At 49.0% G+C, this 26,502-nt stretch overlaps 2 protein-coding genes across 4 annotated transcripts in view; one reads left to right on the top strand and one right to left on the bottom strand.

Annotated features, from left to right (window-relative positions):
- The first annotated feature begins 1,236 nt into the window (after positions 1–1,236).
- LOC102532163 (HLA class II histocompatibility antigen, DP beta 1 chain-like) lies at positions 1,237–5,745 on the top strand. The gene is made up of 3 exons (XM_072945254.1): positions 1,237–1,372; positions 4,289–4,552; positions 5,470–5,745. Exons 1-3 carry the CDS (start codon positions 1,273–1,275, stop codon positions 5,577–5,579), a joined length of 474 nt encoding a protein of 157 aa, XP_072801355.1. The 5' UTR covers positions 1,237–1,272; the 3' UTR covers positions 5,580–5,745.
- Positions 5,746–18,978: 13,233 nt separating this feature from the next.
- COL11A2 (collagen type XI alpha 2 chain) overlaps positions 18,979–26,502 on the bottom strand; it is a 28,972-nt gene continuing 21,448 nt past the window's right edge. For all 3 annotated transcript variants that reach the window (XM_006202136.4, XM_072945252.1, XM_072945253.1), the window contains 18 exons: positions 26,423–26,476; positions 26,216–26,269; positions 25,765–25,872; positions 25,319–25,372; positions 25,091–25,144; positions 24,921–24,974; positions 24,329–24,382; positions 23,968–24,075; positions 23,824–23,877; positions 23,630–23,683; positions 23,309–23,416; positions 23,125–23,178; positions 22,780–22,815; positions 22,526–22,579; positions 22,143–22,410; positions 21,483–21,595; positions 20,874–21,080; positions 18,979–20,094 (listed from right to left, as the gene is read on the bottom strand). In XM_006202136.4, the coding sequence (XP_006202198.2) occupies positions 19,954–20,094; positions 20,874–21,080; positions 21,483–21,595; positions 22,143–22,410; positions 22,526–22,579; positions 22,780–22,815; positions 23,125–23,178; positions 23,309–23,416; positions 23,630–23,683; positions 23,824–23,877; positions 23,968–24,075; positions 24,329–24,382; positions 24,921–24,974; positions 25,091–25,144; positions 25,319–25,372; positions 25,765–25,872; positions 26,216–26,269; positions 26,423–26,476 (1,629 nt within the window). In that variant the 3' untranslated portion in view covers positions 18,979–19,953. The remainder of the gene's footprint in view (positions 20,095–20,873; positions 21,081–21,482; positions 21,596–22,142; positions 22,411–22,525; positions 22,580–22,779; positions 22,816–23,124; positions 23,179–23,308; positions 23,417–23,629; positions 23,684–23,823; positions 23,878–23,967; positions 24,076–24,328; positions 24,383–24,920; positions 24,975–25,090; positions 25,145–25,318; positions 25,373–25,764; positions 25,873–26,215; positions 26,270–26,422; positions 26,477–26,502) is intronic.

The following is a 26,502-nucleotide window of genomic DNA, read 5'->3' as shown; positions in this document are numbered from 1 at the left end:
TTTCTCTAGTCGCTTCATATGAAATCTAGTGGTAGATTTTTTATATGTTCTGTTTTATTACAGAGCGGTTTGGAACCATAGTAAACAGGTGTGGGACTATAGTAAGTTTTTCTAGTATTTAATATTGCCATGATAGAATTTGTATTATTGGATGAAATAGTGTGTTGTATTGGGTAAAGAGTTTTTTTGTGTTCTGAACTAATCTTGCATTAGAATAATTAACATTCTTTGATTCCTGACTGTGTGTAAGGCTCTGCTTGAAGAGATGCAGGTGCTAAGGATTATCGCAATTCGATTTCCAAATAAACCAAAGGCAGGGTCTCCATGATAGTCTCCATTTTACATGAAAGAAATTTGAGTCATAACAGGTTTTAAAAAAAAATCCAGAAAGTAGCAGAAAGGGGACTTCACAGCCAGGAAATTTCACTCTTGACCTGTGTCTGACCACTTTACTATAATGTATCCTGTCTCTAATAGAAAATCTAAGTTAAATAATAATGCACGATTTTATTCAATTCATCAATGATTTAAGTACTTCAAAAACTCTCTGATCTTTACATTTCTAAGGCATTTTATATGTACGTTCTCATTTCACCCCTCCCAGAGTTACTGAGAAGATAGGTGTTACCACCCCCATTTCCAAAGTAAAGAAACTGTGGCCCATTAAGGACAAGTAATTTGCCCAAAGTTGTGCACTTACTTCCATGCCTTATTTGGTATTAAAGCCCAGAGACCCTTGTTCCACATCCTTTATAACCGGACCTCTGTGAGGGGAAGGTGAACATCTGACCCCTTACGTGATGGCTGGTACAGACTCCAGGACCAATTCAGAGTCCTGGGTGGACACTCTAATCCCCTGAGATCTTTAACATACTGCCTAGGACTTGCTCTTCCCCAGACCGCATCCCTGCAAGGGGGATTAGCACTCACCACTGAGCGGGAATGACATTCCTGCAATCTGCTCCAGGGCAAGGAGAACAGAAGGAAAAAAAAAAACAGAACCAAAAAGACCCTCATGATTCATCCAGTTCCTCAGAGGCCCCTCCCTTTATTCTGCCTTCAATGAATCTTATACCTTGAAGTAGCATGTGCCTGACAGCAAGCTTCTGCCTGGAAAGGGACAGTTCCTACTTATTGGTTCCTTTTTTGGAATCTGGCCACACCCAGGGGATGTAGGAGGGGTCAGGCTCACCATCTCTCATGTTTTAAGAGTGAGGCCCATTGAGTGAGAGCTGCTCTGACTCTGATTCCTGTCCTTTCCCAGGCTGCGGGATGGCGGTCTTTTGGGTCACTGGGGCCCCTGGGACGGCAGCTCTGATGATGTCCCTGGCGATGCTGAGCTTCCCTTTGGCTCAGGGCAGAGACACCCCAGGTAGGTGCAGAGCTGCTGCTCTTGGAGGGTCTGGCTCTGGGAAATGATCCTGGGGGTTTTCCCCATGTGGGCTCCCTCTGTGGGAAAGGCTTTGGGGCTCGGACATTCATCCAAGGGCCAGGATTCCCATCAGAGAGAGAAAGAGATCAGGGTTTGTGTCTGCTGGACACAGTGGTACCCGGTGGTCTGAAATGACTTTGGAGGGACAAGATTCTCACAGAGGGGTCCTCAAGATAACATTTCAGCATCAAAAGATAGGAAAGGGGAACTGTGTTTAGTTTGCGTTGTCCAGGATCCCAGCTACAGGACCAGTGCTCCAGGTGGGGGCCCCTTTCACAGAACCAAACGGGAACCCCGTCCCAGGAACAGCAATGGCCGGGGGGCAGAGGAGGGTAGTGAGGACCAGCTGTGGGGAAAGCCAGCAGGGTAACTATTGCAGCTGACTGTCCCCCACATCAGGAACCAGATCAGAGCACATCAGGGTAGGTTCTGAGAGGAAGTGAGAGACAGGAAATGGCCTCTCCTACCTCCAGCTCCCCACCAAGACCATGTGTGCTGGAATGGTGAAGTCGTTTATGTTAAAATTCCCCAACCTTTCTCTCCCCATCCATAAAACGAGCCCTACTCCTTCCTGAGAATCAGTTTCTCTCAGGCTCCTTCCCCAATTTCTGGGGGTAACAGCAATGAAAACTCTCAAATTCATCTACTCAAACAACATCCCCTTGTCCTCATTTCTCAGACAGAAGGAAGGGGAAATTTTTCTGGCATTTATCGCTCAGGTGAACACAGAACTGGACAAGGGCGGCTCAGCTGTGGAGCCCGTGTCCACAGATGAGAGAAGAAATGGAGATGCTTGGGTCTTGGCGAGCTGGAAGGGGCTGTGGGCTGAGGAAATAGCTGGTGAGATGAGATGATGTCCAACAGGAGGCGAGAGGGGAGTAGTGCAGGATGGGCACAGGAGAAGCTGTTCCAGGCAGCAGGCAGATGCTGATAGGAAGACATTGGAAATTGGAGCTTGGGGCTCCCTTGCAGTGAATAGTGAGCAGAGTGGTGGGTGGCGGTGGGAGGAGTGGGGTGAGGTGGAGAGATCATTGGATTCAGGTTAGTAAGAGCCCTGAGATGGAGTCCCCTCACCCTGTGAGAGAGTCACCTGGGGGATGGAGAGGGTGGGCCCAGAGCTCCCTGCACAGTTTCAAAGCCGAGGGACTCAATACTGAGTGAAATCTGACATCCAGGGAACTTGGATCTGATGGGCTGGGAAGATTCCTCCATTTCCTTTTTGCGCCTCCAACTCTTTCAGCAGAAATGGAAAGGGATGAAAGAGGAAAACCTGGCTTAACAGGCCCTGGGTGAAGCTGGAACTGTTGAGAAGGCCCTCGTGACTACTGGGTCATAAAGAAAATTGTGTAGAAAGGGAACATCCAACTCATGGATGCAACAGATTTGTAGCTCTAGTGGCCTCTTTAAAACTCCATTGTTGGGGGAGGGTGTAGCTCAGGGGGAGGGTGTAGCTCAGGGGGAGGGTGTAGCTCAGTGGTAGAGCGCATGCTTAGCATGCAGGAGGTCCTGGGTTCAGTCCCTAGTACCTTCATTGAAAAATTATTTTTTAATTTTAAATCCATCATTCATGACATTCACCATCTCAAAAATTTATTTATTTATTTATTTTTAATTTTGCTTTTTATTGAAGTGTAGTTGACTTACAACATTAGTTTCAGGTGTACAGCAAAGCGATTCAGTTATTCACATACATACATATCTATAGAAACCATCCCGGCTTAAACCCTGGGGCTCCACCCATCACATTACCTGGGTAGCAGCAGAAGCCTGGAGTTTAAACTTGTATTTATTCCATTTCTTCTGTCTCCCTTTCCCAAGAGAAAGAAAAGGTGGGAAGAAACTATCAGCATTAAGTTAATAAAAGCTTCTTTTCAAGCATGTAAGGCTAAGGCCTTAGGGCAGTTCCTGTGAGCCATTCTGAACCAACCAGGGTTCTGTCCTTTGTGTTTCTTTCAGCTCAACATTAATCTAATCACCAGTCACTTTACTGAGGACCTTCCTAATGCACAGATCAGACGAAACCACTCACTGGCTAATAAATCTGCTCCCTGTCGGCAAACTCCCCAAACTCCTCGGCCTGGCACAGACGGCAGACAGCACTGCCGGCCTGTCCTGTCTCCCACCACCTCACTCACCTTCCCTTTCCCTGCTGCTCCCTCTGGTGAGATTCTGCTCCTCCTTATAACCCCAGATGAAACATCAGCTCCTCTGAACCCTCATCTCTCCCTCGGCCTCCAATTCTCGTCAAATTTAAGGTGCTCTTCACACGTCCCCGCAATCCCGCTGCCATACCCCTGTGAACCCACCTGTCACTGCGCCCACACCGCGTCCACCTGCTTGTCTCCCACTTAGAACTTAAGGTTCCCTGAGGCCATGCTCTTATGATTTATGCTGGAAAGGACCTCGGAGATTATTTAGTTAAAGCCCCCGTTTACTGGATAAGAAAACTTCGGACCAGGGAGGTTCTATGATGTATCCAAGGTCACCAGGATACCTCTACATCAACAGTAGTGACTAACACTGTATTGATTTGCTGACTCATTGAGAGAGAACTGCAGAGGCTAGAGGTGAGGCGAAGAGAGGGGAGAGAGAAGAGACTGAGAACGTGGTGAACACAGAGTTTTCATTTTGGCTGTGCTCTGGGTCAGCGCTCTCGGGACAGGCAGAGTGACCCTCCTGAGTTCTCTAACCGGACACTCTGCCAGAACAAGGATGGAGACTCGAGAGGAAAGAGGCAAAAGACAGGAAGTGCATGGCCTTGGATGCAGCCACTCAATGTTACAGGGAAAGCGGGCAGAGTGTCTCATGGGTGTTGGAGTCTCTCCCAGCCCTGCCCTGGACTCTCACTCTCCACAGAGCTGTACGTGTACCAGAGGAGGAGTGACTGCTATGAGTTCAACGGGACGCACCGCTACCTGGAGCGATACATTTACAACAGAGAGGTGTACGTCCAATTCGACAGCGCCGTGGGGGTGTTTGTGGCTGTGACGGAGCTGGGGCTCCAAACTGCCAAGAACTGGAACATCCAGAGGGAGTTCCTGGAACTGAGACAGAGCGCGGTGGACACGGTGTGCAGACACATCTATGAGTTGGACAAGGGTTTCACCCTGAAGCGCAGAGGTGAGAGGGCTGGTTGAGGAGAGAAGACCCTGGAGGGGGTGGGCTCAGGCCGCAGAGGAGGGGAGCCATCTCCATCTCATCTCAGAGCCCCAGGGGGTCCCAGTCTGAAATCAAAAGTCTTCATGGTGAGCAGGGGACCAGAGTGGCATGGGAAAGAGCCAGACTCCCTGTTATTCAAACACGAAATTGCTAAGAACATTGAGTTTGCGGATCTTCCTCCAAACTTTATTTTATTTTTCGGTAGATGAGACCAAGAGACATATATATTAAATGAAGCATGAATCAAGCTGCTTCGTGTCTTCTCTCGTTTTTAAAATATCAGACTGATAGATCAAAAGAATGCTGTTGACAGGGGAGAGTACAGCTCAGTGGCAGAGTGCGTGCTTTGCATGCATGAGGTCTTGGGATCAATCACCAGGACTTCCATGAAAATAAATAAACAACAAACAAACAAACAAACCTAACTACCCACCTCCCCAAAAAAAGTTTTTTAAAAAAAGAACGGTATTGGCTGCACGAATTCTAATTCCAAGATCACAGCCAGCAGGGTTACACAGCCTTTTGAACCAGATGGGAAAATGTAACTTTAGTTGCTTTACAACAGGTTTAACACGTCTGTTCAAAGATATTAGTTACCAGCTTACACGTTTCTGGCCAAAGTGCTACAGCGTGTCAACTTTAACCCGCTCCTGTTCTTCTCTGCTCTTTCCCTTGTTGTGTCTGATGAGGTCTTTCTTGGAATGTTTGAACACTTTATTCTGTGTTTCCCTCTCTGTTCCCCAAATTCTGCCTCCAAGTAGCTTAAGGTGGATGAGATATTTATTTCTAACATCGAGAGGTCAGCTTGGCAAGAAAATCGCTAACTGCTGCTTCAGCTGTCTCCGTTGTCACAACCAGACTCTTCTCTGCACCTCTAGTCCCACCTAAAGTGAACGTCTCCCCCTCCAAGAAGGAGGCCCTGCAGTCCCACAGCCTGCTCATCTGCCACGTGACAGATTTCTATCCAGGCCACATTCAAGTCCGCTGATTCCTGAATGGACAGGAGGAAACAGCTGGGATTGTGGCCACCAACCCGATCCATAATGGAGACTGGACCTTCCAGCTCCTCGTGATGCTGGAAATGAGCCCTCAGCAGGGAGACGTCTACACCTGCCACATGGAGCACCCCAGCCTGGACAGACCTGTCACCGTGGAGTGGAGTGAGTCACTCTCTGATGACCCTCTAGACTCCAGGCTTAGGGGTCCACTCACTACACATTGGGGCCATACCACCACGTGTTTTTCCTCATCAGCCCTCTAACTGTGGTCTGGGCTCAGAGCAATGGAGATCTGGTGATTTCAGCATGTGTTTATCCCTGCCCTGGGGTATCCTTAAGGATCTCTCCTTCTTAGAAAACCTCAGAAAGGTAACCACCTTTATGACCGGCCCTCAGACATGGGAACCAGCCTCTCCCCTCTGTCTCCTTTCAGTCCCTTACATTGGGACCTGATGGGCTGACATTGCCTCCTGTGGAAGTCACTGCTCTGGGATCCAGAACTTTGGGGGTGATTTCCACATTTACTCCTTCCCCAGTGTGGCTTCAGGCTGGGCCTTATCCTCTCCCCTTTCCCTCCACAGCATAGTGGATGGGGCTCTGGGTGGCAGGTAGGGCCCAGGGGTTGCGGCAGGTGGAGGTGAGGCTGACCCTGGCATCTGTTCTTCTCAGAGGTGTAGTCGGATTCCGCCCGAAGCAAGATGCTGACCGGAGTTGGGGGCTTTGTGCTGGGGCTCATCGCCCTCATAATGAGCTTCATTCTCCACTTTCAAAGACGGCGAGGCAGGAAACTTCTGGAAAGTGGTTGGTATTGCCTTTCTACTGTCTCATTCTATTCTTCAGTGATGACATTGGAAAAGAAAAGCAAAACGACAGAGCAAAAGAGGTCACTGAAGTCAAATTCTGAAAATGCAAAGACAGCCCTGTAGGGAGGAAGCTGCCTAGATGAGCTCTTGGTCCAGTAAGACACCTGAGCCAGCTGATGACCCCATTCTGAAGAGTGGTTTTTTTAAGGCTGGGGTGGGCTGACATCTACAAATGGGCCCTTGCTTTAATTCCCAGTGACATGGAGAATGGGGTGCAAACATTTGTATAATTTTCTAAAATGTTACCGTTCTTTACTTTTTAATGGCTGAATTTGTCTTCCCTGTCACTTTCATTTCAGGACGACAAGGACCTCAACCAACAGGTGGTACTTCTACTCCTTTCTTCCTTCTTGGGATGTAGTTCATTTCACTGCACCATGGGTTTCGGAGCATTTAACGAATAAGCTGTGTTCAGGAGATAACACAGGAAGTGCCCTGAGGGTGAGGAGAAACTCTCAGAGGCTGTCCCATTTTTTCAAGTTGAACCAAATTGCCCCCAGTTCTTGGTCCCATTTTCATCTCTGGGTGGGTATAAGCAGTGAGTACTACTTTGCCCCATTGCTGAAGGAAATTCCAGAAACTCTCTTCCATTTTTCATCAAGCCACATTCAGACTGTCTCTATAATTTTTTTTCCAACTCCTGGGATTCTCAAGGGAAAAGAAATATAGCCTCTTTTTAATTTCTTCTTCTTCACAGGACTCCTGAATTGATATCAAACACCACATGTTGACTGGGAAAAAGTATTTCTGATATTTCCATTGTCCAGCAATGTCCCACCTCCAAAAAGGACTTCACTACTGAATTGTGCCCCTGACACTTGCTTCTGAGTCTCTGCCTTTTACAATGAGCTGTTTTGTTTTGTTTTGTTTTGTTTTGTTTTTAATGGAGGTACCGAGGATTGAACCCAGGACCTCGTGCATGCGCTCTACCACTGATCTATACCCTCCCCCAGCTGAGTCTCTGCCTTTTAATTCAGCATACTTCTCTTTCTCAAGTTCTCCAGACTATAGCATGCCATTTCCTGAGGCACATACATAAACCACCTAAATCCAATATTATTGTCTCCCTTTCCTACGGAGAGGAAGGAGATGGTCATGTGACTATGTTTATGCTTGAAGGGTTGGATGACCACTGGGTCCAGTGAACAGCCTGGGGATGTCCTTGGTGCTTTCCTCAGGTGTGGAAAAATAAAATTCTTGATGGTGATCCATTCTCTTTATTGAATAGGAGGGCAACTGGTAGTGAACGTCCTAAAATTTGCTTTATTTCATTGTAGATGCCCAAATTCGTGTTGCACTCTTACCAGTGTGGGGTGGAACCATTTCTCCTAGTAATCTCAGACAGAACAGACACTGAGCCTAGATTTTGCCACAGAAATTCATACAGGACTAGTATAGCACGGTAATTATTAAGAATATGGTTTCCAAGTTTAAAAATCAACATAAGATCATAATTATAAATAACAGATATAAGAGCATAACATATTATAGCATTCTTTTTATATTATTATTTGCATCAAATTATAGAAGCAGACTTGTCCCATAACTCCGTGCTCATTACATCACTGCAAACTCTCTCCCTTCTGAGCCATCAAATGGGATGCACATCTCCAGTTTCCAAAAAGTCAAAGATACATGTATATCAGCTTTTTCAGACATAGGCCTGCTTTTAGAATACAGTTTTTTTTAGTATTTTTATAAATCATTTTAATTGATGTTTGAGGCTAAGACAGAAGTCATTATATTTGCTTTGGTCATTTTGTGGTATGGTGTGTCACTTAAGTCTGAATTTAATATAATAGTAATCAGGAAAAATTCTAATTCCTGTAATATTGATAGATTATAATATCAGTTTTCAAAAACAGCAAGGCCTAAGCCTTAAACCAAGCTTAAAGCATTTCTCTTTTTTAACTGTCCTTCTTGCGTGTGACTTTGGGAAATCATTTTGATGAATATGTTCATAAATTGTGACTCTAAGTCAGTTTTGGTGATTCTACATATTATGAGATACCAAGCCCAAATGGGGGGCTGTGTTGGGGGTCACCAAGACCAGCTCAGTTTAGATCATTCACTAAGAGGACTCACGGGACTCATTATGTAGCTGTACACACGGCTATGATTAATTACAGCAAAGGAAGCAAAGCAGCTAAGGGAAAAGGCACGTGAAAAACTCGAAGAAAACAGGTGCAAGCTTCCAAGGGTCCTCTCCCATCGGAGCCGCAGGACTTGCTCAGTTCCTCCAGCAACGAGTTGTGACAACACGTGTGAATTATGTCGGCCAGGAAAGCCCAGAGGAGACTCGGCACTCAGGGTTTTTCGTGGGGACTGGTCTCGCGGGCACCCTCTGCACAAACCAAAGTTCCAGACTCCCAGAAGGAAAGCAGGTGTTCAGCATAAACCATATTGTTTGTTCAAACAGCTCAGGCACATTCTTAATCAGCTCTGGGAATGGTGGGAACCCTCCCAATATCCAAGTTCCTAGATGCCAGCCAGGGGCCAGCCTTGTAAGCAGGCCTTTCAAAGGAAGATGGTCAGGACTGCTGTGTTAACTCTGTTCTGCACAGGGGCAAATCATCCTTTTTTTTTTTTTTAATGGAGGTACTGGGGATTGAACCCAGGACCTTGTGCATGCTAAGCATGTGCTCTGCCACTGAGCTATATCCTACCCCTCGCCCACCCCACAAACCATCCATTTTGTTGACAATTTCCAAGATAACATGAGTATCCATGTTTTCAAAGAAAAGCATAGATTGATCAGAAAACTCTTTAAAATCTAAGTTTTCTGGAAACATTGGTTATTGCAGAAGACCTAGAGCTAAATTCATATAATTGTTTTTCATTATTATTACTATTATGTGAAATTATTATTACAAATGTTTTATGAGTCCTATTAGCATTTGAACAGTTTTTGAAAAGCTGAAGTTACAAAGCAAGGATGCACGTGAAAGCATTCTGTTCTGTGAAAGGTTTATTTTTTGCTCAATGGCATGAGAAATTACACATGCTTTCTATTCTGTGATGTTTCTAGGAGAAAGTAGCGGTAGCCCATCTCTCAGTGCCCCAAATGAGAAAGAGAAGTTGTAATTCACTACATCCACTTTTAATCATCTCGGGAAAAAGAGAGAGGCAGCCCACTTTGTGCCCAAGGAATTTCACAGCCAAAGAGTTTGACAATGAATGATCCTCTCACTGACTGCACTGCTTAAGATGAGAGAGGCTTCACCATTTGGGATTTTGAGAAGAAAGAAACAAACCTTGTCAGCAGAGAACTATGAAACCAGTTTATAATGCGTAATGGTTAATTGAATATTCTCTTGAGTCATATTGAAAGGAACTTAGTTTATAAACCATTTTCACTGTTATCTTAAGAGTCCTGAACATTTCACTCTCTGCTTGTAAAGCCGAACTGATAGTTAATTCAGGGTTTGATAAAAAGAAGAAAGTCTCCCTGATTTTCTGTTTGGCCAAGAATTCCCCCTAATGTGATGTCATCATAAAACAGTCATAAAGCTGTGAGTTAATTCAGAATTTTAATCCTCGAGTCAGGTTTTGTAGTCTGCGCTCTTCGGGGTAGAGGACTGCTATAAGGAAATAAAGAAGGCAAATGATTTCGTACTTCTTTCCTTTCCCTTTTTTATTGGACAACTGTAAGGAATTAAAACTGTGAGGTATTTTTTAATTCTTATGAGAAATGTTGTAAGATTTTTGAGGAGTCAGATTATCCATGGCAAAGAACCTGAGTTTAAAGTGTTCTTTGAAGCTAGAGAATATTAAATAGGGCCCCATCTCCACCTAGTGGCCAACAGTGGAATTTAGACTTGGAACAAGAAATAAGGATTTGTCGGTAATTTGGGGTATTCTTAACGAAAACGTTAGAGAAAAGGTGAGGCATATAAAAATCAAAATAAGTATGGCCAAATGTAGAGTTTTGGTGATGCCAGCACTTTTGCGGTTTGACTTGGCGGTGCCTTTGGCAGCACCCCTGAAAATATGCTTATCATGGTCTGCTGCCAAACCCCAAATATATTTTAAAATAATTGAATATAAAGAAACATACCAACAGAAGGCAACCCTTCAAAATTAACTTTGGGAAGAAGAAGGTCCACGTAAGCAGAGTCCTCATATCTATAAAAGAAGTGCGATCATCAGAAACAGCCCAACAGAGCTTTCTGCTCTGATGGAAACGTTTATATCTGAGCTGCCCAATACAGAAGCCACTGGTCGTATGTATTCTTTTTTAATGTTTATTGAAGTGTAGTTGATTTACAGTGTTAGTTTCATGTGTACAGCAGTGATTTCAGTTATACATACACATACATATATAATTTTTCTTTTCAGATTCTTTTCCATTATATGTTATTACAAGAAGTTGAATATAGTTCCCTGTGCTGTACAGTAGGTCCTTGTTGTTTATCTATTTTATATATTGTAACACGTGTCTGTTAATCCCTGACTCCTAACTTATTCCTCCCTGACCTTTCCCCTTTGGTAACCATAGTTTGTTTTCTGTGTCCGAGGCCACCTGTACTCTTAGCGCTGAATATACCAGAGGCTGGTGCAACTAAGGGGCTGAAATTTCCATTTAATTCTAAATTAGTTAAATTTAAAGTATTGAATGTGACTGGTGGCTACCATATTGGACGGGCAGAATAAAGTTTACAATCTTTTTATAAAAAACTGTAGGCCCTCTCTTAGCAGCTTTTAATGGAGGTAGACCCATCTGTAGGATAAGCTGGTAGGGAATCGAAAAATGAAAAAAATTTGAGAAGCCAGTGAAGATAGAAGATAAGTCTTGTCTAGTCATGGATCATTAAATCTGGGGATAGCAGAATATCAAAAACAAAATAGGCCCACCAGCAACTTAATAAAATTACAAGAGAGGTTTAAAAAGTATCAAAAATCATCCAGTTCTAGCAGATACAGAAGCTACAGCCATAGCAATAATCTTGGCAAACTCTCAAAGCCAGTTTGAAAGGGCTGGGAATCACTAAAACAAAACTTGAAGAACACATTTCTCTTAGTACATACAGAAAGGGGGCACCTCAACACACCTACACTGGTTCACCCTCTGAGTTTAAAGAGCTTTGCCCTAAAGATCACGTCAGATCTTCTCATCGGACAGCACAAATAGCTCCAGTGTCCTTCCCTCCAGATCTGTTACAGTATTCAATCTGTCTGGAAACACTATGCTGTATTAAAATACTTTGGGCGCAGGACAATGTGGCAGAATTCTAGGAACTTTGGGATACAGGCTCAACGGCAACTTTTAATTAGGGAACTTAATCTATTAAGAGGGCTCTTTGACTACTGGTGCTTTCAGAGGAGAAAGTACCTAAGGGAATAGGTTGTGATAACATTAAACGAGATTACGGAAAAACAAAAATGTTTCTATGGTGATTTCACCTGCCCCCTGGGTATGTTACTTGAATTTACTACTGCAATTCTGGGAAATGGAAACGCTCCCACTTTGAACCTTGGGATTCTACTTCCCCACCAAAAAATATAAGTATGAAACAGTGCCAAGTCTCTAGTAGAGTATGTAAAATAACAATTATGATAAAAATCGTTGGAGAAACGTGAGATAATCCATCTCACCAACAGAACTCTTTAACAACTCATTTTGGCCAGTAAAACGGTAGGTGAATCTCGGAAGTTAATTGTGAATTATAGTAGTATTAAGAATAACAGCTAATTCTTTTTTTTAGAGAGATTTAAAAAAATTTTGTGTGTGAGGGGGGAGGAAGGTAATTACATTTATTTGTTTATTTACTTTGCTTTTAGAGGAGATACTGGGGATTGAACCCAGGACCTCATACATGCCAAGCATGCACTCTATCACTTTGAGCTATACCCTCCCGCTAATTCTTAATATTACTCAGCCATAGAAAAGAGTGAAATATTGCCATCTGCAGAACATGGATGGATCCAGAGAATATTATACTTAGTGAAGTAAGTCAGACAGAGAAAGACCAATACTATATGATATCACTTATATGAGGAATCTGGAAAATAATACAAATGAATCTATATGGAAAACAGAAACAGACTCACAGACATAAAAAACAAACATATGGTTGACAAAGGAGGGAGGAAGGAGGGAAGGACAAATTAGGAGTATGGAATTAAACAGAAACAAACCATTATACATAAAAAAGGTAAGCAACAAGGATTTACTGTATAGCACAGAGAATTATATTCAATATCTTATAATAACCTACAATGGAATATAACCTGAAAAAATATATAACTGAATCACTTTGCTATACACCTGAAACTAACACATATTGTAAATCAACTATACTTCAATAGAATTGTTTAAAAAGAATAGTAGCTAATTCTTAAATAGTACTTACTAGATGCCAGCGACTGTTCTAAGAATTTATATATACTTAACTCATCTGATTATTAAAAAAATAAAATGTGGTTAGCACTGTACCTGATATCATTTCCTCAGTAAAAGATCTTTCTAAATCAGTCCTTGATTAGCATGTTTGCATCCATCTGACTGATGCATTCTTTTCAATACTAATAAACTATGTCACCACCTGCTTGCTTTCACTGGCTACCCCAATATTTATTATACTACCACAGTAAATTCTTCCATCCAAGGGCATAATCCAATAAAACAGAATTTAAACAGATGACCTAAATCCATTTCACATATTAAAATTGTTTATTACACTAATGACATGTTAATCAGGAGTGATTTGAAAACAATTATGCCTATGAGGAACTTTATGGGGGTGGTAGAAATAGCCTTTATCTTGATTGTGGTAGTGATTACACAATGAATATATTTGTCACAATTCAGAACAGTACAGCTAAGAAGGATGAATTTTTTTGCGTCTAAATCATATCTCAGCAAACCTGATATTTAAAAAAGCAACTGCACCCAAAAACTCTGTCTTCCCTTATTGATTTTATGATTAAAAAGGAATGAACCATAAAGTCATAATTTCAGTAAATTTGGGGGGAGAAAAATTCTGCCCAAGATCCAGCAAAAAGCCATTGCCCTTGAAACTCCCTCCCCAAAACAAGAACAGAAGTTAATTGGCATGTTTGCATTCTGAAAACAGCACATCCCACATTATATTAAACTCGGATCTCTCCATCAGATTACTGAAAATGGAGCCAAATTCATATGGATCCTTAAACAGCAAGATGCCTTAGAGCTGTGCTGTCTGATATGGTAGCCACGAGCTACATGTGGCTGTTTAGATATATTAAAATTCAATACAATTTAAAATAAAGTTCTTTAGGTGCGCTAACCACATTTCAAGTGCTTCAGAGCCACACGTGGCTGGTTGCTGCCATACTGGATTGCACAGATGTAGAATATTTCCATCATCACAGAAAATTCTATTGGCCAGCACTGCTCTAGGGGCCAAATAGGTATACAGACCACTAGGGGTCGAGGGTTTGAGTATTAAATATGTAACTGTGTGTCTCTGAAAATTCAACTGGCTGGCATTTCTAATTAAAATCATCTTGAAATGATACATATTGTAGGTATTCTACTGATACTCCAGCAAGGGCAATGACCTTCTCAGACACCCAGAGGCAGGCATAGCAATGGAGGTAACTCACAGTGGCATCACACAGGAACGTGTGCTGCTGTGACATAGACACAGGCTCTGGGGGCCTGTAACAGTCTGCAGAAACTTCAAGAAACCCCGAGCGGGAGGTCTGCCAGCCAAACAGAATAGCCTATTTACTTTTAAATTTCTGCTGAGTGCTTTGCCTAGAACTGTTGGTTTTTAGGCCACCACTAGTGGGTAGATTCTATTGGAACCCCCTCCTATCAGAGCAAAAATATAAACCATTGATTTTTATAGAAACTATGAGACTGCTTTATTGGTAAAAGCAGCCACTGCAGAATTCCCCTCATTTCTGGATCTTTCTCAAGAAGTTGTTTAAAGACACAGCATGCAGAGACTTGTTCCCCAATATCCATACTCCCACAACTCCTTAATAGAACTTTCCATTTGATTTGGGCACGCAGACTTCCAGAACAAGTACTGGTTTCCCATCGTCCTTTCCAGTTACGTGTGATCCCCAGCCATAGAAAGCTGGTTCTCAGGGAAACTGTGGACCCCAGAGCTGAGCCAAGCACATTGGCTCTCCAGGAATCTGAACAGCAGAGCCCAGAGACGTGGAGACTGTGCACGGAGAACCTGAGTGGGGTCTGCGGCCACCACTCAGTGCTTGTGGCTCCAGAGACCAAGTCCGTGAACCCTTGAGCTCTTCCCTAAGGAGTCAACCCTTCCTTCAAATCCTAAGTACCTCAAGATTTTTATAACAAATTTCCCTGGGGCTTAAGCTGTTCTGAATCAGGTTTTACTGTTTGTAACAAAAAGAAACTTAAGAAGTAGGGGGGTCTTGACAGCAATAAGATCAGAAATGGACAGGGTTGCTGTGCACCTGAAACTAACACAATATTGTAAATCAACTATATGCCCATTAAAAAAAAGAAGTATACAGAGGAGCAGGGCACCCCAGACACCAGTGTGTCGGCAGTAACCAAGGCAAGGAGTTGGAACTAAGGCAACATGGCCAGTTCCCCTCCCTTCCCTTTCCAATGCAAAGGCTGTCGTTAAAGGGAGAATTATTCCCTTACAGACCAAGTACTATCCCATTTTGCGGGTGAGAAAACTGATAATCATTAAATAAGCAGCCCAGCTGGAAGCAAAGCACCGCAGCTAAATGAAGAAGAAGCCCTTGTTAGGAATACAGCGAGATCTCCTGCCAGCTAACTTCAGTATGCCCTCAGCCCTGTCTGCTCAGCCCTACCCAACCTAGGCCATCAACTGCTACAGACTTTTCCGTCTGGCTGCCTCTGTCACCAGGCTCCAATTAAATGCAGTACTACTTCCCTTCTTCTCCCTAACCCTAATATCTCTGAAAATGTTTCTTAGTTTTTAGCTTTTATATGTTTCTGTAGATTTTCAATTCTGAAAAGTAAGGGAAATACCGAGATATTAGTAAAAATGACCACAACTGAAAAGTTGCAGAATTATAAAAAATCTCTACCAACGCTAGGAATAAGGTGTTCCTTATTTTGTAAGAAGAACTGGACCACTGCCTGAATAGCCCACACCCTGGGGAGACATGAACACAATGTAGGACTAGATCTTCATGACCCACATACTTTGGCCCAAATCTCTATGGAGTCCAAGGCCTTTATAGATGAAGTGGTGAGACCTGGAACATGACCTTTACACCAGCTGCCATAGTATCCAGCATGGCTTTAATCTGTTTGCTTTGGAAAACCACTCATCTTGGGAATAAAAGATCTTGAAGGACGAAGTAAGATGTTACTACCAGAGAGGCCAGAGCAAAGTACACAAATGCGTCGCTGCGCTCCCACTGACCTAGGGCAGGTGGCTCTGTGGGCTGGCTCTCACTGCGGTTGATCTTACCATCCTGGCTTAAGGGTAGTGCCTCCATAGATGTCCCTGGTCTTCATTCAAGGACTAGCAGGACACACCTTCCCTACTGAGACTGCAATCTGCTGGCAGTGCCAGTTTCTGTGAAACTACTCTGAAGATGAGAAGAAAGCTAACAGAAAGCCCCAGTGCAAGCACCCAGGGATGACCTCTGCTCACTTCAACAGATCTACGTTGAGAAACACGAACACTGGCATCTGAACTGCACAGCTGGTCATGAAGAAGTTAGGATATGGCCTTAACACTCCCTGCTGACCACACCAAACCTGCAGGAATAGGAGCCTCATAACCACAAAGCAGCCACCTCCTACTACACAGGAGCTTTCTTTCTGAAGCAGTTAAGAGACTTACTTAGACCCACTCCCTTCCCCAGCTCATCTCCACCCCTACTTGCCCTGGTCCATTTAGAAACTACAAATCCCATGCAGCATAGCATGCAACATAGCCAAGAGAGGGAGAAAACAGAGACACATAGCCCATGGCTTTCTGGGATGTGTGGTACTTCCAAGTACAGTTATCTAAGTGGTCCAAATTTTACACGTTTTTTTTTTTTGAGGGTGAGGGTAATTAGGTTTATTTATTTATTATTACTTTTTTAATGGGGGCACTGGGGATTGAACCCAGGACCTCCTGCATGCCAAGCATACATTGTACCACTGAGCTATACCCTCCTTGCCACAAGCTGTTTTTTGACCATAAGTCACAGACGCCAAAAGTATCAGCTAGAGGGTGAGAGAGACCCCATCCCCACAGCCTTCAGGCTATAATCTCACTGCCCTCCTCACTCCAAGTCCTCCCCTCCTAAGCCTCCCAACCTGTTGTTGGCTGTGTGCCTGTGTCTAGGGCCTTCACACCCTCCTCCGACCTGGGTGGGGCCTTGCTGGCACACAACTCCATCACATCACTTACCTTTTCAAAAACCATCAATGGTTCAAGTTAAATTCCTTTGAGAGGCAGCCAAGACATGTCAGGACACAGCCTCTCCCACAAGAATATGTTTTGGCCCAATCACACCCAAAGTAGCTCCCCAGATCTCTGCCTTCCTCTCCTTTATCTCCTCCCTACCACAGCTAGAAACCTCCACTGCCCACAAGCCACTGGAGCCACTGCCAGTACCCACATGTCCAGATGCCAGGACATTTGGACAACCCACGCCCAGTCCTACCCCAAAACTTTCATCTCTGGGCGCTGTCCTTAAACTCCTCTCATCTTTCCTTACAGCCAGGCCCCAGCTTCCCACTGCGAGGAGAAGGCTGTGGTCCTGGCCTTCTCAGCTGCGACTTGGAACAGAAGTGCTCATAAAACTGTTATATGGGGTTGCTTGGCATACTAGTTAAATAGGCTTTTGTGGATTGGTCCTGGGGGCCTAACCACCATGTATAAATGTTATTTGAGTAAATGCATGGCATTGTTTCCACGGAGAAAAGCCCTCTGAGCTCAGAGTATCTGATCAAAAGTGACCTTTGGGGACACTCCCCTTTTGTGCTCTGAAAGCGACCTCTGTGGGTTTGGCTCCAATTGCTGAGAGCGCTCCGGAGAAACCTCAGCTCTGGGCCGGCTTGGCCGGGAGCGGGTGCGGGCGGAGCAGAATGCGGCGCGTCTGTTTAGGTTTGATCTTCCCTTCCGCTGAGGCCTGGCAGGTAGGGAGAGGGATGTCTGACGCGACTGAGACACAGGGGAGGGCATGAGTGATGCCAGAAACCCCGAGCATCGCCTGAACCCAAATAGACGAGGCCCAGGGTCTTCCGTTCCATTCAGCCTCTTCCCAGGTTGGGGGAGTGGGAGTGAGGGTTCAGTAGGTGACGGAGGAGGGACGGTGGTTTGAGGACGTCTTAGGGACCCGAATCACTCCGGCTGCCCTTCGGGCAAGGTCTTGGCACCGGCACCAGAGGGCAGCAGAGGCAGAGAGATGCGCAGAGCCGGAGGCGCCGGCGCGCAGAAAAAGGATTTTCACCTGCGGCCCGCCTACGCGAGGCTGAGCTTCTAGGTCCCCACAGAAGAGCTCCCTGGGATTGAGACTGCGTTAGCTCCAATACCCCAAGGTTTCAAAGATTGAGGCTTTGTCCTTGGGGACCGGTACGATCAAGGCGGCGCCCTCGGGGATCTGGATCCGCCCGGAGGAAGAAGTACGGGGAGGTGGAGCTGCCTACTAGGACTCCGGGTCCCGGGTGCAAGTGAGCCCCTCCCCGGCCCGCTCCCGGGGGTCTGTGGCCGAGAAACCCAGACACACACACGTGCACACGCTCGTACATCCGTTCCTCCACTGCGCCTGCAGCCAGGCACCCAGCAAGGAAAGGCACCCAGCAAGGAAAGGGGCATCGCGACGCGGAGGAGGCCCTGAAGTAAGTTTTAATTTCCTGCCAGGACGTGTGGGAGCCAGGATGTGCTGTGTGCCAGGAGCTGCGGGAGGCCGGCTAGTGATGCCCGGCTGTGTGGCCTGTCCTGAACAGAAGGGACACCTGACCCAGAGCTGCTAAATAAGCCCTGAGAAGGGCCGCTGGGGGCGCGGCATGGAGTTGGAGGAGACTGGGCGAGGACTGTGCATCTAGACTTGGCACAAACCCTGGAATGATGTAGACACTAATGCGCACAAGCAAGATGAACCCCGGCCGAATCCCTGGTTTTTTATGACGCGACATGAAAGCCTGTACCAAAGACACAGGTGCAGCAAGCGTTGTCGTGGAAGTGAGCCTCAGTTCCCGCATTGCAGAGTTCAGACTAGGCATCTAAGGCTCCTTCCGACCTTGAGGGCCCTAAAGACTGGGGGGGGCGGGGTTGTGTTTGAGGTGAAAGCAAGGCAGGCAGGCACACCCTCACACAGAGCCAGTCCAGCACCAGCGTCAGGCAGAGCCCTGGGACCCCACCTGATGTCACGGGGGATCTGTTTGAGATTCTGAACATGTCAGCCAGGCATTATGAACTCTCTCTGCACCCTGACACCCCAGCTGGACAGGCCTTCCAGCCAATAGGGATTAAGCCATCCATTTACGGTAACAGCTCAGCCAGGAAGAAGGCGTGTTGTCGGATGAGGGGTGGGGGGATTGAAATAACAACACAAGCACCACACACATACACCCCAGGAGGAGACAATCACATTTTTTAACCATCTGTCAGAATGGACGCAGGTCATAGTGCTAGACAAGGTCCTGGGAGTCCCTTCCATCCATATGCCACACATTAACCCTTTAGTTGCAGGATCGGGGAAGGTAAGGGGGTGCCCAAGGGAGGGATGGGGGTGGCCGGGATGGCAGTGGGAAATCCCGAGGGCTCAAGGCCATGGCAAATTCCTGGCTAAGATGGAAGAATCTCAATATTTCAACAGTCCGCTGAACACGGGCCCTGCACACACCCCTTGCTATTCCATTTCTCCCCTGGGGGAGTGGCCTAGTCCCCAGGGAGCAGGCACTTCGTGCAAGCCCCAGACCAAGTGAAAGACAGCAGGTATGTGAGTCAGGGAGCCCCACCCTGGGCAGAGAGGCAGAGCCCTGAGGCAAAGGAGACCATATATTTCAAGGTTCACAGTGGGTACTGCAGGTGGGGTGTGAGAAGGTGGAGTTCAGCCTCCAACCCCTCACAGTCGCTGAGGAAGCCCTGAGGCAAGGATGAGGGTGCCAGGGCTCACCCCAGGAGAGCCCTGTCTCCAAAGTCCGTTGGTTTTCATTGGCAATTCTCTATCTTTTTTGTCATTTTGTTTTCCACTCTTTAAATAATATAATTACTTTTTAAATACAAAATACACAGTGTCCTTTCTCTTCTCTTCCACTTGTTTGGGGTGATTGGGAGGTATATTTTAAATAAGGGTCTCTCAGCTGTCTAACAGGGCACAGGCTCCAGGTGGGAGGGCCCCGAGCCCCAGGTGACCCCCCCTCCCCTGGGGTGTCTCAGTACCCGCCTCACCCCTCCCCTGGATTGCCCCTGACTGGAGGCTCTCGGTGCCCTGGCCCAAGGTCCCCTGGATGGTAAGGAGCCCTGCTGCGAGGTGGCACAGAACTGATGCTGTGGGATTCCAGGTGGGCCTGGTTTCGACGGACAGGGTCAGACAGAGAAGAAGGTTCCTAGCCCATGAAGCATACAGGCCCCAGCAGCACCCCTCCCCGCCTTGGGGGGGCCCCCAGATCTGAGAAGGAGGCATCCAGCACAGGCAGCTGCTCCAGCACAGGTGTTCGAACCTCTAGCACCGTCCGGCCTTGCAGAGTCTTGAGGGGGAGACACAAGAGAGAGGGAGGGAGGGGTGAGTGTGGTGGAGGCACCCACGGCCCACGGACTCCCCAGCCTCAGGCCCAGGCCCGCCTCTTCTCTGAGTGCCCTGAGATGCTGTTTCCCTAATCCATGTCACGAGTTCAGACCTTGCCAAATTTTCTTCCTAAAATTTCTTCCAGAGAGTCAGGATTGGGAAAGCTGGGAAGGCTGTGTGTGTGTGTGTGTGTGTGTGCGCGCGTGCATGGGTACACCACACTCCTGAGCTGGTCCGTACAGCTTTGGGTTTGTCTTTGAGATTATCCATCAGTAGTGGCTTTGTGAGTCTTTGTGGCTTCACGGGGATGTGTGTGTGTATGTTTGTGGGTGTAACCAGGTGATAATAGCCAACAGGATTCTGCATGTGTGGGTACCTGTGTGACCCTGTCCAGGAGACTCTGGGACTGTATGTACAGATTGGGGGTGTCTGTGTGCCCCTGTGCCTCCATGGGGAGGGGCAGTGTTTACATCCATGTGCCTCTGCTGGGCAACCTGTGTAAATGTGTTAGGAGCCTGCACGACTCACTCTGGGTGACACTGCCCTGTGCACACAGGTGAACCCCACCTTCCATTCTTCCTGCCCCGCCTCACCCCTGTCTGAGCTCCTGAAGGCATATCTGACACCAGGAAGCTGAACTCCTCCTGCTAGTCGCCGGTGCACCTGCCCAAAGGGTCTTCCTGCTGCCTTCCTCCAGCCTAAGTCTGGGACCCGCCCTCCCCAGCTCTCCCTGGTTCCCACCTGACAGCCGTCTCTGAATTCCTTGACGTAGGGGCTGGTCTCTGGGCTCAGCTCGTCTTCATTGGCCCCGCGGAGCTTCAGGGGCCCATCCCGGGCCTCCCCAGAGCACGGGTAGGAGACGTTCTGGTGGGCGGAGACGCTGAGCAGCCGCAGGAAGGTGAGTTGGACAACGCCCACCGGGGAGCCTTCTGAGTCCACGTAAGAGAACTGCCAGGAGAGAGGGCTGCGGTCAGGGGTGGAGACAGGCCTGCGGAGCGCCTGCAGAAGCGAGCCGGCTGAGCCAAGGTCACGAGCAGGGAATGGGTGGGAAGAAAGCGCTGGGGGAGGAGGGGTGGCCGGTGGGGGGTGGGGTGGGTGATGAAGGGCCAGAGTAGGAGCCAGAGGGTAAACAAAAGGCAAACTTTTGTCTTGGGTTGTCAAGGGAAGGAGACAAAGTGAGCATCGAAAGACTGGTGAGAAGGAAAGGAAGAGGAGTCAAGGAATGAAGAAGGGTCAGCAGGCTCTGCAGGGCAAGGGCCAGGGTACCTGTCACACAAACCCAGAAACCACTAGGCCCCGATGTGCTCCATTGTGGGGCAGGAGAGAGGGTAGTCAGGTACCAGCGCTCACCTGTGTGACATCATCCCTGGGCGTCACACAGGTTTCCCCTCCTGCTGTAAAATTGCAGAAAACCCGGAAGGCATCCCGAGCACAGCCCTGGTTGGGGTCGACCCAGTACTCTCCTGTTGAGTGACAGAGAAAGAAGGGTCAGGGCCCCAGAGGTCTCAGACCCCACACTCCCACTTCCCTCCCACTGCTCTAAGCAGCCGTCCTCACACGCTCCCAGTCCTCTGTCCTCCCACTGCCCACCCTACTTCGGTTTCCCTCCTCCCCTTATGCCCCTGCCCCATCTCTGACACCCCACCCCCGAGGAGCACCCCCAGGCTCCTGATTGGAGGAGGTAGGAGCACCGACCCCCTCATACTGGTACAACGTGTGGTTGTAGGTTTGCACACATGTTCATGTGGGTAAATGCAAGCATGTGTGTACATGTGTATATGTTTATCTGATCCTGTAGACACTGGGCTGATAATGAGCTGATAAGCCTGGTGGGGCCATATCAGTTGCTAAATATTGAAATTTCTGATCTGGCTGGTAAAGAGCTGCTGCTCCAGCCCCTCACCCCTCACTCCTACCCCAACACCTTCCCCAATACTCCTCCGGCCTCCACCCTGCTTGTTCCTGTCCACGCTGCTGTTAACATGTCGTGTGCCCGGTGCTGGCACTGACCATCGGGCAGCTCTGGGTGACAGAGCTTCAGGTCCTGGCAGGTGCGAGCGGGGCTGTCCTGGGTCCCTGTCGGACGCCTCATCTGCTCAATTTCCTCCCGCAGGGAGTCAAGTGAGCCAAAGATCTCCTCCAGCCCCCCAGGACTGCCTGGGGCCCCCCCAGTTGGCATGGCCTCCTCTTCCTGCATCAGGCGGCTTCCGTCCACTGAGCGCCGAGTCTTCTTGGGCATCTGGATGGGCAGGGGCTGGATCACCTCGCCTGGGGGCCCCTGGGTGGAGGGACAGGTAGAGAAGGCAAGAGATGAGGTCAGTACAAGGGAGAAGCAGAGAAACACCTGGACAGAGAGGACCCATCAGAGAAGCTGGCCCTGATGTGTGACTCACCGGGTGTCCTGGAGGGCCCTGGACGCCCTTCTCTCCCTTGGGTCCAGCTGGGCCCTGCCAAAGGAGTCAGTGAGGTCAGGGAGGGGTCATGAGGTCAAGCGGGCAATCAAGGTCACAAAAGGGTGAAATCAGGCTCCAGGCTCGGAATGAGGGGCTCCACTAGGGGCAGGGGAAAGTAGGTTTGCCCTGGAGAGACAGTGTCAAGTCCAGCTGGGGGGAGGGGCAGAGGGCAGAGCTAGATGGGGGACACTCACTGTGGCTCCTTTGGCTCCTTTGGGGCCAGCAGGTCCCTGTGAAATGAGGAATAAGAAGGAGATGGTCACCATAGAGGAGGTCAGAACACAGAGGAAGGGAGAGGCAAGGTCATGAGTCCACAGGATCCTGGGGCCACCAGAGGAGGGGCAGGCATGAGGGAACAGGGGGACAGTCAGGAGGCCCTGTGGGACTGGAGTAGAAACACTGCAGGTGTAAGAACATATGGGGGACACTGGGGCCTATGCTTGTTAGGCTGGCGGTTGCCATGGAAGCCACTGGGGAATTATGGAGGGGACAGCAGTAGGGTTTAGGGGATTTAGTGGAGGAACAGATGGGGTACTCACAGGGAGGCCGGGGGGCCCTCCAGGACCAATAGGGCCAGATGCTCCTGGGATGCCCTAGTAAGGGGAAGGGGAGGGGGCTGGTTCAACTGGGCCTTCCTCCTCTCCCCCTCCCCTCCCCCATAGACGAGTCTCCACCCCCCCACCCTCCCACCCCTGACCTCCCAGGACCACGCCCTCTACTCACAGTCTCTCCCTTTTGTCCAGTGGAGCCCTGAGGGCCAGGAAGTCCTCGATCACCCTTCTCTCCCTGCTCCCCAGGGGGGCCAATCAGTCCAATGAGACCTGGGTGACCCTGGAAAAGGGGACAGGTGGTGAGGGGGATGCAGGGGGGAGACACACGGATGGGGAGGAGAACCACAGGGGTCAGAGCCCAGAAGACAAGAGAGGCCTCAGGCACAGCTCTGAGAAAAGAGGGGGTGCTGCATGAAGACTCCTGAAGAGCACAGGGTTCCCCAAATGTTTCAGGGGTGAGGGGAGAGAGACCTGGCCACATGCTGTCACTCACCTTCTCTCCCTTGGCCCCAGCATCACCCCGGAGGCCAGGAAGCCCTGGGGGTCCCTGTGGGGAGATAGGAGGTCACTGTTTTCAGGGAAAGGGACCAAGCTGTCCCCCTCACCATGTCCCACTTCCTCCAGGGCTCCAGCTCGATGCACACTGCCCCAGGGGAACCCTACCCCACCCAGTCCATAGTCACTCACCACAGGACCTGGAGGTCCGGCCTGGCCTGTGGCCCCAGGACGGCCTTGCTGACCCTGTAGATTTGAGGGGACCACAGAGGTCAGGGAGTGTCCCCACACCATGTGTCTCCCACCTTGGCCAAGCCTCTTCGCTCCACAACTTACCACTGAGCCTGGGAGCCCCCTCAGACCATCAGGACCAGGTTTTCCTGCTGGGCCTGCAGGACCCACGGAGCCTGTCTTCCCTGGGGCACCCACAGCACCAGGATCCCCCTGAAACACAAAAGAACCGTGTCTTGAAGGGCAGAGGAGCAGGTGTGGGTGGGGGCAGGGGGTCCAAGGTGGATGGGGTGAGGAGGGGAGAGTCAAACCCTGGGGCCCCTGGGGCGGGAATAAGTACAGGGAGTCCCACTCCCACAGGGGGCTCGATGTGGAGAAGGTGGAGCTGGGGTAGGGATATGGAGACAGGGATGTGAGGACCAAGAAGGGTGGGAACGCGAGGAACCTAGGGTGGCCACTCCCTCACCTTGGCCCCCTTCTCTCCTTGTCTCCCCTCAGGACCAGGTGTGCCAGCAGGACCCTGCAGGTGGAGGCAGCAGTAAGTCAGGCTCACCCCCTCCCCCTTCCTGTCCTCTTGGTGTGCGCGCACACACACACACACACCCCTCCGTGCACGCACAGGCACAATCCCAGAGGCCAACTCACAGATGTGAGAGCTGGTACAGCGTTACCAGCTATTAAAATTCTGGCTAGCTCTGTGCATTTGGTGAAAAGCCTCTTGTCAACACACTGCCTAGGACCTCACCTCCTACCCAACAACCAAAGGGTTAATCCCTGGCCCAGCAGGGTCCCCAGGATAGCCAGTCCCTTCCCTCAGTGTCCATCCTGATTGGTCAATACACACCACCACCCCTGGCAAGAACACAGAGAACTTACAGAACATACCAAAATACACACAGCACAGGTACAAACACACATGGTCACGCACATAACGCACCTCACCCAAGGACAACCTGGACACCAGGCATCTCCCTACCCGCCCACCTGCCATTGCCCCGACCTCCATCCAGCCTGCCCCAGGACTGCCTCTCAAGGTCCCAGGTATCCACCTCGCTTACCCGCTTTCCAAGCGGTCCAGGAGGTCCATTCTCCCCAGTGGGACCAGGGGACCCCTGTGGAGGGAGGAATAGGGGTGGGTGAGGATCCCCTGGGGAGTGGGGCACAGAAGAGGGAAAATGAGTCTGAAGGCCTGGGCTCAGTAGTGGGAGAGGGGACACCGGTCACTCACAGGCTGTCCTGGCTCTCCGTCCTCTCCACGGTCACCCTTAGCACCATCCTGGCCCTGCAGGAATGAAGCAAGGTCAGAGGGGGGCCCCTGACCTGGTTGGCATCACCCCCAAAGCTGCCAACCCTCCCATCCCTTCACCTGCCCTGCCACACCCCCAGTTCCCACATGCATGCCCATCAGCCACACAGAGAACCTCTTTGCCCCTTCCCCTCCCTGTGTTAGACTCACCCGAGGTCCACTTTCTCCAGGAGGGCCAGGGTCACCAGGAAAACCAACAGGACCCTAATCCAGAGGGAAATCAAGGTCAGGGTCACAGCCCCCTAAGCCCACCCAGAGCCAAAACAAACCCCCACAGGCACAGACCACACTCTCTCCCTCTACAGGCAGTTCCCACCTGCACCACCCAAGGAAGAGGGTTCCCTGCACCCCCTTTCCCCACCTCATGCACTGCATGCTGTCTAATGCTTTCAGGTCCTTAACTAGAGAGCTTTTCCTCCTTTTCTCTCTCTCTCGTATCCTAGACCCCATACACCCCTCCCAGGAGACCCCATTCCCAAAGCCTATTTCCCAGGTATTCCCCACACTCTCGGGCTCCCCAGCCTCCAAGATCCTCACACTCACACACACCAGTATTCCCAGGTCTCCCATTCACAGGGCCCTCCTCGCAAACTCACAGGGTTCCCTTTGGGGCCATCATCGCCGGTGGGGCCTTTAGGCCCTGGTGGTCCTGCCTCTCCTGGCTGCCCTGACTCTCCTTTCTCCCCACGCTCCCCGCGTGGACCCTGGAGGATGAGTGGAGGGTACAGATGGTCCCAAAGGGGTCTTGAAAATCAAGGATGCAGCCCCTGCCTCCAAGACACCTTCAGCCTCCCCCTCACCTCCTCAGTGACATTGGGGTGCACACAGAAAGTCAAGCCCATAGCGGGAGTCCCTGGCCCCTCTTTCCTTCAAGGAAATAGGGGGCAGGGCTCCCTCAGATCCAGGGACCAGGTGTCACAGAGAATGGCCGGGAGCAGACTCCTGGGCTTTGGAGGAGTTCCAGCTCCAGGAGGTCAGAGGAAAAGTGGGAGTGGGATTGAGGGGGTGAAGGGGGTTGGAGAGCGGGGCTTCAGAGCTACTACTCACCTTAACACCTGGCTCGCCCTGGACTCCAGGAGATCCTGACTCTCCTGGCTCCCCCTGCAAGGAGACAGGGGGTCAAAAACCTCCTCCCCCTCAACAAAATCCTGATACTCTCCCATTTCACTCCCCTTTGACTCTGCCCCACCAAAACTGGCAGAAGTCCAACCCTCATTCCCCGACCCAAACCATCCATTTATCCTTTCCTAGTACCTTCTCTCCAGGGGGACCCAGGTTCCCAACACCTCCTGGGGGACCTTGTGGACCCTGGAAGAGGAACAGAAACAGGAATC

Source organism: Vicugna pacos, chromosome 20 (assembly GCF_048564905.1).
Source record: "Vicugna pacos chromosome 20, VicPac4, whole genome shotgun sequence".
NCBI classification, from domain to species: domain Eukaryota; kingdom Metazoa; phylum Chordata; class Mammalia; order Artiodactyla; family Camelidae; genus Vicugna; species Vicugna pacos.
This window is presented reverse-complemented; position numbering and strand designations above follow the sequence as displayed.